This window comes from Gopherus flavomarginatus, chromosome 12 (genome assembly GCF_025201925.1).
Source record: "Gopherus flavomarginatus isolate rGopFla2 chromosome 12, rGopFla2.mat.asm, whole genome shotgun sequence".
Classification (NCBI taxonomy): Eukaryota; Metazoa; Chordata; order Testudines; family Testudinidae; genus Gopherus; species Gopherus flavomarginatus.
Genome location: NC_066628.1, coordinates 2,015,647 through 2,026,632, shown reverse-complemented (window position 1 = coordinate 2,026,632; position 10,986 = coordinate 2,015,647). Strand labels below are relative to the sequence as shown.

Genomic DNA, 10,986 nt, shown 5'->3' with positions numbered 1-10,986 from the left:
GGTCCGGCGGCCGCGGGGGGGAGACGCGCCCGGGCCCGGCCGGGGAGACGCTGCGGGCTCGGAACGGGGCGAAGCGGCCGCGGGACCCGGCGCCTCCCTGGAGCGACTCCCTCCTGCCGCCTGTCGCCGCTGCTGCGCCCGACTGCGCATGCGCGAGAGCTGTGCGCGCCCCGCCCTCGCACAGCGGGTCCTTCGCCTCGGGGCGGTCTTGGCCGGCGCCTGATTAAATACACCGTGAAACCGCCCTACTCGCCGTCCTCCGCCCCCGCCGCTCATTCTTTGATCGCTCCTCGGTTCCGAGCCGCCGGGTCTGTTCGCTCTGCGGCGGCGGTGCTGCTTGTTCGCCTCCAATCGCGAAGATTTTGTCCAGGCACCTTTTGGGCTCCTATACCCGGCTCGAGGGGCCTCGCTCGCCAGCGCCTGCGTACTAAGGTCTTTGTCCACCATCTTTCTTCTGGGCGGGCCCATGCGGCTGTGTAAACGGTGAAGGCAGCGCGGCGGCCATCTTGGAGATTGGCGTGGAAATGATGACGCGAACTCCCCGGCCCGACAGATCTTTTGAGGGCAACACCTTGGCGCTCCAAGGAGCCGAAGCCAAAGCGGCGGCCATATTGGTTATGGGCACATACTTAGGACACCTGACTTGCCACCATATTTGTTGAGGGACATGGTCTCAGTCCTGATTGGGGGCCACGTTGCACTTTAATAACCCTCTCATCCGCCATCTTTGTTATGGGCAATGAGTTTGGCTAAGCAGAAAATGCCAGTTTGTTATTGTAGGGTCTCCCAAAAGCAGTGGGGACGCCCACTCCTCTTTGTGTTATTGTAGGGTCTCCTCAAAACACTACAGGCCCCAGGTTTGTTTATGTTACTGTACGGCCTCCCTAAAATGGTGAACACGCCTCCCCCTCATTGTGTTATTGTAGGGTCTCCTCAAAACACGAGGGGCCCTGGGCACGTTGATATTATTGCAGCATTTTCCCCAAGACACTAAGGGTGCCCACCCTGTTACTGCCAAACCAGAGCCACGCCGGGCGGGCACCGCACTGAGACAGGACCAGGTCAGCCCAGGCCCGGCCTGAGGGGGGGTTTGTCCAACCTGCTCTTAAACCTCCCGGGACGGGGATCCCACAACACCCCCCCCGCCCCGACCCAAGCACTGAACGCCCCTGAGAGCTAGAAAGTTTCTCCCAAACTCCGGCCGAAATGGCCCTGGCAGCCGAGCTCGGGGGTTTCTCACCCTTCGCTCGCGTGGGTGGCTCCCAACTGATCGTGTTCTTGTAGGGCTCCCCCCACAACCCTATGGGCGCCAGCCCTGTTCTCAGAGGGGTTTCTGTCCACATGGGTTTGTTATCGTAGGGTCCCTCGTCAGCATCAGCCGCCCGCCCTCCTCTTGGGATTGTAGGGTCTCCTGGGTTCAGAGTTATTGGGGGAGGGGGTCCCTTGCAAACACCCAGCTACAGGCACTGGTTTATTACTGTAGGGTCTCCTGTAAGCTCCATCCCCCCCACACACACCCTGTTGTTGTGGGATCTCCTGGAGTCTCCCAGAGCCCCTCCCTCGCTGCACTGTTTACAATTGTGCCCCCCTGCCTCAGTAGGCGTTGGGTCGCTCCCATGCACGGGACTCTGGACTCAAGCAAGCTAATGATTAACGTGGGCCGGGGGGTGGAGGGGGCAAAGGTGAGCCAGCCACAGGGACAAGGGCCGGCAGAAAGCCCCGAACCCAGCCCCCACCGGCCATGCTGCAGCGCACCTGGTCCTACCTGCTGTACCTGTATGGGGCCCTGATCGGGGCCCTGAGCCCATGCACCCCCCCTGCCCCGCTGCCAGCCAGCGGGCTGGACCGGGACCAGGTAGCCGGGTCTGGGGGGTGGGTCTGGGGAGAGTCCGTCCCTGGGATCAGGGGGTCTGGGGATCCCCAAGGCTGGGGCACTGAAGGTTGTGGGGGGACACAGGAGAAGGGGGGTTCATGTAGGGTTGGGGGATGAGCCTGCCCAGAGGTAGGCCTGGGGACCCCTGGGCGGCAGGGAAGGGTGCGGGGTTCCCTCGCCGATACTTGGGTGTCTGTGGGGTGGGGGCGGCAGGGGGGTCTCTGCATCACCCTGACCCCCCACAGTTCCCCCGGCAGTACCTGGGCACCTGGCACTTCATTGCCGCCGCAGCAGCCACCCCTGCTGCCCTGGAGATCTTCGCGGGCACTGACGGCTCCGTCTTCCACATGGGGCAGGGCCCCCAGCCCCAGCGCCTACAGCTCCGCGCTGCCCTCCGCCTGTGAGTGGGGCCCCCCTACCTCCCTCCAGCCCCCTGGATCCAGGGCGCACCCGGCAGTGAGGGTGCAGAAGGACTCGGCCCATTGGACGAGCCCAACACTCAGGCTTCAGGGTCTTACCGGCAGGGTCAGGAAGGGATCCCCCCCCGGCTCTGGGGATGATTTTACTCCTCTCCCTCGAAAGGCCCCAGGGTGGGGGTCTCTGCGCGTCGTCCTGGTGGCTGGTCCCCGCTCCCCCCGGGTCACGCAGATGCTGGGAGTGGGGTGGGGAAGGAACGGGCCCCCAGCTCCAATGGGCCACGACCCCCGTTGGGTGGGTCTCAGCAGGATGAGCCAGGCAGCTCGCCCCAAATCGGTTCCTGGCCATGGTGGGGGCTCGAGCCCCTCTGGGGATGGCCAGTGGCTGGGCTGGGGGCGGGGCTGGAGCATGTCGGATTGGACGTTCGCCTGGCCCCTCTGTGCTGTGACCCTCCCTCCACTGGCCAGCCACCCCCCCTCCACCCAGCTCCCCAAAGGCCCCTCCAGCTGACCCCGCCTCCCTCCCCCAGGAAATCAGGGGACTGCGTGCCCAGATCATGGATTTATCTGCTTAACGAAGGGAGCACTGACCTGGCCACAGAAGGTGAGTGGTGCCCCTCACTCCCAACCCGCAGCCCCTGCTAGCCCAGCCCTGCCCCCACCCTCCAGCCCTACCGGTGCCCCTCACTCCCGACCCACAGACACTGCCAGCCCAGCCCTGGGCTCCCCAGCTCTGCTAGTGCCCCTCACTCCCGACCCGCAGCCCCTGCTAGCCCAGCCCTGCCCACCCCAGCTCCGCTGGTACCCCGCACTCTCGACCCCCCCCAGCTCTGCTGGTGCCCCTCACTCTTGACCCGCAGCCCTGAGCTCCTGGTTCTGTCTCGCCCATCACAGGGCGGCCGGGAATGAGGACTGAGCTGTTCTCCAGCAAGTGTCCAGACACCATCATTGTCCAGGAAACTGACCGAGACTATCGAAGGATCCTATTGTATTGTGAGTGGTGGCCCGGACGCCTGGGTTCTCTCCCTGGCTCCAGGAGGGGAGTGGGGTCTGGTGGTGACAGCAGAGGGGCTGAGAGCCCAGACTCCTGGGATCTATCCTGGTTCTGGGAGGGGACTGGGTCCTTGGACGGGGGGCGGGGTGCTTGGTGCCAGGACTCCTGGGGTGTCACTCCCTGTCCTCCCTCCCCCCCAGCCCGCACCCCCCATCTGGCCGACGACTGCATTGAGGATTTCCGGAGCCAAGCCTACTGCCTGGACATGGAAGAATTCCTGCTTATCCCCCGCAGCCAAGGTAGCACCCGGATGGAGAGGCCTTTAGGGGGTCCCCTCACCCCATCGGCCAGTGGGATTAGTCTGGTGGGAAGGTGGTGGGTTGGGAGAGAGAGGAGATTGGGGGTGGTAGATTTGCAGGGAGGGGTTTGAGGGGCACTGAGAAGAAAGGTGGGGGGGTGAGGGAGGTTTGGGGGTTCAGGAGGCAGTTAGGCAGGTGTTGGGAGGATGGGTAGATTTGGGGGGCATGGAAGAGGATTCAGGGTAGGTTACTGGGGTCACCAAAATGCTCACTAATGCACAACCCCACGCAGAAATTCCCCCCCGTCCCTACCCCATGGGGTAATTCCCCCTGACACGCACCCCATAACCCTCTCCCTCTTCTGCCGCCCCCCCAGACACCTGCCAGCTTCAGGATTCCTGACTGACCCACTGCCAGGTGAGCCCAGCCCCAGGACACCCCCCCCCTGCCCCAGGGGCCCCGCATCTCCTGACCTGGCTGGAGTGAGCCAGGTCTCAGCCGGATTTTCCACCCCCTCTCCCCGGCCAGGCCTCCAGAGACCAAGCTCCCCATTCCGTGGGGTGGGGGGTGTGGCTGGGATTGAGGCTGGGGGGGCAGATCTCCTGGGTCTCCCCCCACCAACTCAGGGGGGCTCTGTAGGGCCCGGGTTTCGTTTGAAGGCTCAGTCGGTATTCCATCTCAGGCCTTTCTCCATTTCTCTCTCCTCCCCTCTGCCAGCCCCCCAGGCTGCTGCGACTGGCCCCTCTGAGGAAACGCCCCCCCCGAAGACTAACCCCTCATTCGCCTGGAGGAAAAAACTCCATTTCCGCAGAGCCTGGCAAATAAATCCCAATCCTGCCGCATCTGTGACAATGTGTCCCTAAGCACTGGTTTCGACTCGCAGGCACATGGGGCCTGGCCAGTGGTGTGGGAGCAGGGCTGGGCTAGTGGGGGGCTGCGGGTCAGGAGTGAGGGGCACCAGCAGGGCTGGGGTGGGCAGGGCCAGGCTGGCAGGGGCTGCAGGTCGGGAGTGAGGGGCATCGGCAGAGCTGGGGGGGCAGGGCTGGGCTGGCAGGGGCTGCAGGTCGGGAGTGAGGGGCATCGGCAGAGCTGGGGGGGCAGGGCTGGGCTGGCAGGGGGCTGCAGGTCGGGAGTGAGGGACACCAGCAGAGCTGGGGGGGAGGGCTGGGCTAGCGGGGGGCTGCGGGTCAGGAGTGAGGGGCACCGGCAGGGCTGGGCTGGCAGGGGCTGTTGGTTGGGAGTGAGGGGCACCAGCAGGGCTGGGCCAGCGGGGAGCTGCGGGTCAGGAGTGAGGGGCACCAGCAGAGCTGTGGGGAGCCCAGGGCTGGGTTAGCAGGGGCTGTGCGTTGGGAGTGAGGGGCACCAGCTGGGGTGGGGGCAGGGGCAGGCTGGTATATTCTACTGCACAGCCTGGAGTTACTTGAGCCTTACTTAAAGGAAACGTCTTTCCCGTGTGACGCTGGGAAATTCTCATCTCCTTTTGGGCCTCAGTTTCCCCATTGATTGAATGATTCAGACTTTGGCGGGGCTTCGAACGCCCCAGGGCAGGGACAGTCTCTCCCTGTCTGTCTGGGCAGTGCCTGGTGCGATGGGGCCCTCAGCTCAGTCAGGGGGGTCCCCCCTCCAGGTCGAAGGGTCTGTGCAGGGTCTGGTGCGATGGGGGGCAGGGGGACAGTTGGGCCACGTAAGAAAACCAGTCCGGGCCGGCCGCTCGTTGTCTGTCAAATTTTCCATTTTATTTAAATAAAACACAGGTTTAAAATCCAGCGCAGAAGCCGGACTCTGGAATCGGCTCCCGAGCGCTGGTCTGGATTAATCCACAGCTAAAGGTCACAGATTTCTGCCCTCGCACTGCTCCAGAGCAGAGCAACGTCAGGTCTGACCCTCCTGCCCAGGAGACAGTGCAGCAAACCCCGACTCCAATGCCCCCACCCCACACCATAGAGGCTGATCTAGACCTCCCAGACTGGATTTGGGGCAGAGCTGGGGGGATGCAGGCCTGGATTGAGGGGCACCAGCAGAGCTGGAGGAGGAGTCCGGGCAGGCAAACGGAGCAGGATCAAGTACAAAGACTTTTCTCAACTCAAATCTTCTTTCAACTGTGTTCTAGATCAGACAGGTTCTAGATCAGGATGATCAGGAGACTGCAAGGAATGATTGTCTAGCACCACGCTGAAGAGAAAAGACAGCAGGAAACCGGTCTGGGTTGGGTGCAGGGTGGGTCATGCTAGATTGTCCCTATGCTGGGTGGGTTAAGGGGGGGTTGTTCTAGAATCCGGTGGAAGAGCAGGGATGCTGGGAAAGTTGTTCTAGATCACACATGGGAGAAGGGAGCTTCCCACAGACTCTAGAGCCTGAGGCTCATTCTAGGGTGTTTCTGGGCAGGGCCTAGTGTGCGCTAGATTGTAGCACAAAGGGGGGTGGGCTTCTGGACTGTGTCCCAGAGCATGTTCTAGATCACTTGGGGTCCCTGGAACAGTGTAGATCAAGAGGGAGGTACTGGGGGCTGCGATAGATGATATCTCAGGAGCGAGCGCATGGGCTAGAACATAAGGCAAGGGGAGGGGACCTTCTAGATCCCATCCAGGAGCCGGAGGGTTCGTTCTAGATTGCAGAGCGACGGGGGTGCTGGTGAGAATCATTGCAAAGGGACAGAGTGTCCCACAGAGATAGCAGGCTCGCTCTGGACTGTGTGGCAAAGCGGGCACTTGGGGTTGCTCTAGATTGTGTCTAAATAGGGTCCTTATTCTAGAGCTTGTGTGATGGCTGATGGCAAAGAGGTGGAGACCAGAGGTCTGTTCTAGGTCAGATGCCAGAGGCTTCCCAGAGGGACTGGCTCTAGCCTGCAGACCAGCAGGCCTCCCTCAGGAGAGGTTCTAGATTATAACAGCAGGGTCTAGATTGGGTGATGGCCTGTCCCAGTAGCACATAGGGATGGTGGGGTTGGTGGCATGTTCTAGACTATCACCGACACCTCTTGTTTCTAGATCGGTCACCAAGGTTTTGGATCATGCCTTGCATTTCCTGTCTGGGTTGTTCTAGATCACTCTGGTGTGGGGATGAGATTTAGTGTTTCTTAAAGACAGTGGCCCACGCCCTGAAGGCTGGCTGCGGTGGTCAGTTCTAGATAACGTCACCACGGTGAGGTTGTTCACTCTAGATCAGCAGCAAGATTGGAAGCGATAGCTGGAGGGAGGTTGGTGTATAAGAGAGCGACAGGGTCCATCCCCACCACACCTGAGGTGGGAGACCCAAATCACATTCTAGATTGTTCTAGAGCGGGAACATGGGATCATCCCAACTGGGAGCCCGGATGCGGGGGGTGAGGTCTAGACCTCCCCTCTCCCTCCGTCATGTTCTCTCCCTCTCACCCTACATCTCCCTTGTCAGACCCTCCCCAGGAGTCCCCTCCCCTGGCATCCGCCGCCAAGGAAGGGGGTTATTGCTAAAAAGAGACCCCCCCATTGCTCCCCACTCCTGGATCTCCCCCCTCACCCCCCAATACAGAATCCCTCCTCCCATGGCTCAGCTAGATCCACTCCCTTGGTTCTGACCCCCTGGATCCTGCCCACCCCCCATTTCTCCCTTCCCTGTGGTCCCAAATCCCTTCGCCCTCCCTGACCCAGAGCGGTTCCGATCCGCTTCCCCCTCCCCCCGCAGATCCACTCGCAGCTTGGCTGGATCCCAGTGGTTCTGATTGGTTCCTTCCCTGTAGTGGTTCTGATCCCCCGCACACACCCCCAAACTCCTGAGCCAGCCAGTCCTCCACCCCATCGCACAAGTGCCTGGGGGTGGAGTCTCGTGTCTCTGTACCCAAGGGGGGCAGGGCTAAGTCTTGGTGCCCTCACCCCTATAGTGCCAGGGGTGGGGTCTCGTGTCTCCGCGTGGAAGGTGGGCGGTGCTTGGTCCTCGCACGCACACCCAGGCGCTGGTGACTCTGAGGTTTATTGCTGAGGTGCGAGGCGGAGGGGTGGGGCTGTCACTCCGTCCTCTCTGCCTCTGCCCCACCGTCGGGGTCCACACCCCCCGGATCCTCCCCGCTCTGCCCCTCCTCCTCGGCGGCCCGGATGCTCACGCACAGCACCAGCGTCTGCAGGAAGCCGTAGAGGCAGGCAAACTGCAGCAGGTATTTCTGGACCAGCCACAGGGCCAGGTACATCCCGTAGGTAGTGACAAGGAAAGTGGCCAGCCCGTGGAGCCAGACTTTCAGGGGCCCCCTGAACCCCAAAATATCCAGGAGCAGCCGGAAAGCCGGGGAGCAGGCACAGAGCAGAGTCACCACGCAGAGGTCAAAGAGGTGCCGGGAGAAGTTGAAACAGATCTGGAAATGCTCCGGGATGTCGGCTGGCGGCTGGTGGGGGGACAGATACTGAGGGACCTGGGAGACCCTAGAGAAGAGGCTCTCTCCTGGGGCGGGGCCCGGATCCTTGGCGCGTCCCCATCCTATCAGAGCCAGGAGGCGCTGGGCGCCCCATTGCTGGGATTTCCGGGGGGCCTCCGCCGGCCTGCCCTCTTTTCCAGCCTCGGGCCCCCACCAGCGCAGTTTTGTCAGCCAGGCCTTGGCTCTGTTTAGGGACATGGGGGAAACCGGTGAAAATCCAGCACCCCAAATAAAATCAGCACTGGAGTGTGGGGGGGTGAAGGGAGCAGTGAGGGGGGCCAGACCTTGGGAGACCAGCCAGCTCCCCTCTCCAACGCACCGGTCTCCCCGAAACTCTCTCTGGGGCGTTTTCCCCTCTAAAGCTGCCTTCCACAAACACCTGGTTAGTTCAGGGTCCCGTGCTGCTCCCCAGAACCAGACGCCAGCTCCTCGATTTTGCGGTATCAGGGACCCTTCACCCCACAATAGCCACGAATTTCCTCCGCATCTGGGTTAACTTCAGTCCCTCTGGCAGCTGCTGTCACCCAAAGATCCGAATCTCCCTCAGTCGTCTCTGCTGGGCCTGGGGTCCTTCACCTCAAAATACTGGTCCTTCAGCCAGTCGGGATGTGTGTTGTCGAGGTCCAATTCTATCCACAGGCGCCAGGGCTAACAGAACCTCAAAATATCCTTTCCTCTGACAGAGACAAATCCTTGTTGATTTCACCCCCGAATTCTCTGAGCTGGGGGCAGAGCTCGGACACTCCCAAAAATATGGCTCCTTGTTAATTTCAGCGCCTGAGTTGTATCCCCTAGAAATGGTGCTAATTCACCCCAAAATGCTGCCCCCCAAAACACACACACCGGCCGGTTCAATCCACCCCAACATGTCTCTTCTGCCGGCAAGAATTGTCCGCCCCCCACGAAACACTGACCCTTGGAAAAATACCAAGCTTCACCAATGTCATTCCCTTGACTCTCTGGGGCAGGAACCCCCAAAATCACAGGAAAGATATACCAGCTGGTTTGTTTCAGGCTACCATCCTCAATGCTGGGTCACCCCAGTATCAGGAGTCCCCCTGAAACAGACAAACCCACATTAGGATCCAATCACAGCAGGACCAAGACACCCCCAAATACTTCTCCTTTGCCCCACACCAATTCTCCTGGCAGCAGAAATGACACCCCCAAATACTGCACCCCTGAAACAGGCACATTCTCGTTAAGTGCAGATCACAGCAGTTCATGCACCCCGACATGTTTACCCCACCTCTGAATGGTAAAAATCCTTCACTCCTTGACATTTCTGTGCTCAGGGCCAGAATAATCTCATCCCCTTACAACACACCCCAGCTGGTTAATTTCACCCCTATATTGTCAGGGCTGGTGAGGTCCCCTCCCAAACACTGTACCCCAAAACCTAGCAATCCTCACTGGTCAGGTGCACCGGTTGCCACATCTAAAGGAGCTTTGCATCCCAAAATATTAATCCTCTGACAGAAAAATCCCAATAACTTCAGTCTCTATTTCTCTGTGCTGGTGGCAGTATGCACCCCAAAAGCACTGCTCCCCGAAATACCAGCTGGCTGATTTCACCCCATAGAGTCACTCATGGTGGTGGGGGGATACACCCCTGAGATATCAGGCTCACCCTGAAATGCCAGCTACTATACCCCACAGTCTCATGGGTTCTGGCAGGGGAAGCACCCCCAAAACCCCAGCTGGTCAATTTCAGCCCCCCATTGTCAGGGAGGGCAGCAGAGGTTCCCACCCCTCCCCCAAAATCAAACCCTCCCTGAAAGGCCGACGGATTGGTTTCCACGCCCCCTCCCCACGGCTTGTTCCGGCGGAGGGGGGTACACCCCGAAACACACCCCCCGACTATCGCTGGCGCGGGCACCCCAAGCCCCGCTGCTCCCGCAAAGCAGCAGAGCGGGGGAATTTCACCCCGACTCTCCGGGTGGGGGAAGTGGCGCCCCCCAATCCTGCCCCCCCCAACACACAGCCCCCCGCGCCCCCTTTGAGCGCTCTCCGACCTGCCGGGGCGGGGGGTCCCCGGGGATCTCGCTCCAGGGCTGCTCCCGTCCGGCCTTGAGCGGCTCCCGGGCTCCGAGCGGCGGCGGGAGCGTGGCAGGCAGGGGAGAGGCTCCGCGCCCGGCCCCAGACGGGGAACCCAGCAGCTGGTCGGGATTGGGCGGGGGGTGGGGCCTCTGGGGAGCCCGGACTCCTGGGTTCTTTCCACCGCTGGGCGGGGCTGGGAGCCCGGACTCCTGGGTTCTCCCCCAGCTCTGGGAGGGGAGTGGGGGCTGGTGGTTAGAGCAGGGGGGGGCTGGGAGCCAGGACTCCTGGGTTCTCTCCCTGGCTCTAGGAGGGCAGTGGGGGCTGGTGGTTACAGCAGGGGGGGCTGGGGGCCAGGACTCCTGGGTTCTCCCCGGCTCTGGGAGGGGAGTGGGGGCTGGTGGTTAGAGCAGGGGGGGCTGGGGGCCAGGACTCCTGGGTTCTCCCCCGGCTCTGGGAGGGGAGTGGGGGCTGGTGGTTAGAGCAGGGGGGCTGGGAGCCTGGACTCCTGGGTTCTCTCCCGGCTCTGGGAGGGGAGTGGGGGCTGGGGAGGTCAGAGCAGGTGGGGCTGGGAGCCCGGACTCCTGGGTTCTCTCCCAGCTCTAGGAGGGGAGTGGGGGCTGGTGGGTTAGAGCAGGTGGGGCTGGGGGCCAGGACTCCTGGGTTCTCTCCCAGCTCTGGGAGGGGAGTGGGGGCTGGTGGGTTAGAGCAGGTGGGGCTGGGGGCCAGGACTCCTGGGTTCTCTCCCAGCTCTGGGAGGGGAGTGGGGGCTGGGGAGGTCAGAGCAGGTGGGGCTGGGGGCCAGGACTCCTGGGTTCTCCCCCAGGCGGCGGGACAGGGCAGTCCCTACAAGAACTAAAGAAGTGTGGGCAGCCCTGGGTCCTTAAGAGACCCGCTTGCAATAACAGGCAGCCAGGCTCTTTGCCCCCAACAAAGATGGCGGAGGGGGAAGGCTGCGCCATTAGGTATAAGGGAGAAAAGCTCCC

At 61.9% G+C, this 10,986-nt stretch overlaps 2 protein-coding genes across 2 annotated transcripts; one reads left to right on the top strand and one right to left on the bottom strand.

Moving 5' to 3' along the window:
- Nucleotides 1-34: 34 nt before the first annotated feature.
- Nucleotides 35-4,424, top strand: APOM (apolipoprotein M). Its single transcript, XM_050919679.1, has 7 exons — nt 35-1,855; nt 2,119-2,273; nt 2,820-2,893; nt 3,184-3,282; nt 3,484-3,582; nt 3,959-3,999; nt 4,300-4,424. Exons 1-6 carry the CDS (start codon nt 1,742-1,744, stop codon nt 3,982-3,984), a joined length of 567 nt encoding a protein of 188 aa, XP_050775636.1. The 5' UTR covers nt 35-1,741; the 3' UTR covers nt 3,985-3,999; nt 4,300-4,424.
- An 869-nt stretch (nt 4,425-5,293) lies between these two features.
- Nucleotides 5,294-9,713, bottom strand: C12H6orf47 (chromosome 12 C6orf47 homolog). Its single transcript, XM_050919677.1, has one exon. The coding sequence runs from the start codon at nt 8,159-8,161 to the stop codon at nt 7,562-7,564; it is 600 nt and encodes a 199-aa protein (XP_050775634.1). The 5' UTR covers nt 8,162-9,713; the 3' UTR covers nt 5,294-7,561.
- Between the last annotated feature and the right edge of the window lie 1,273 nt (nt 9,714-10,986).

Excerpts from the sequence above, each read along its gene's own strand:
- APOM (XM_050919679.1), top strand. The coding sequence starts at position 1,742 with ATGCTGCAGCGCACCTGGTCCTACCTGCTGTACCTGTATGGGGCCCTG. Across the intron at positions 1,856-2,118 it reads GCGGGCTGGACCGGGACCAG|TTCCCCCGGCAGTACCTGGG; the intron begins GTAGCCGGGTCT and ends GACCCCCCACAG. Across the intron at positions 3,283-3,483 it reads TCGAAGGATCCTATTGTATT|CCCGCACCCCCCATCTGGCC; the intron begins GTGAGTGGTGGC and ends CCTCCCCCCCAG.
- C12H6orf47 (XM_050919677.1), bottom strand. The coding sequence starts at position 8,161 with ATGTCCCTAAACAGAGCCAAGGCCTGGCTGACAAAACTGCGCTGGTGG.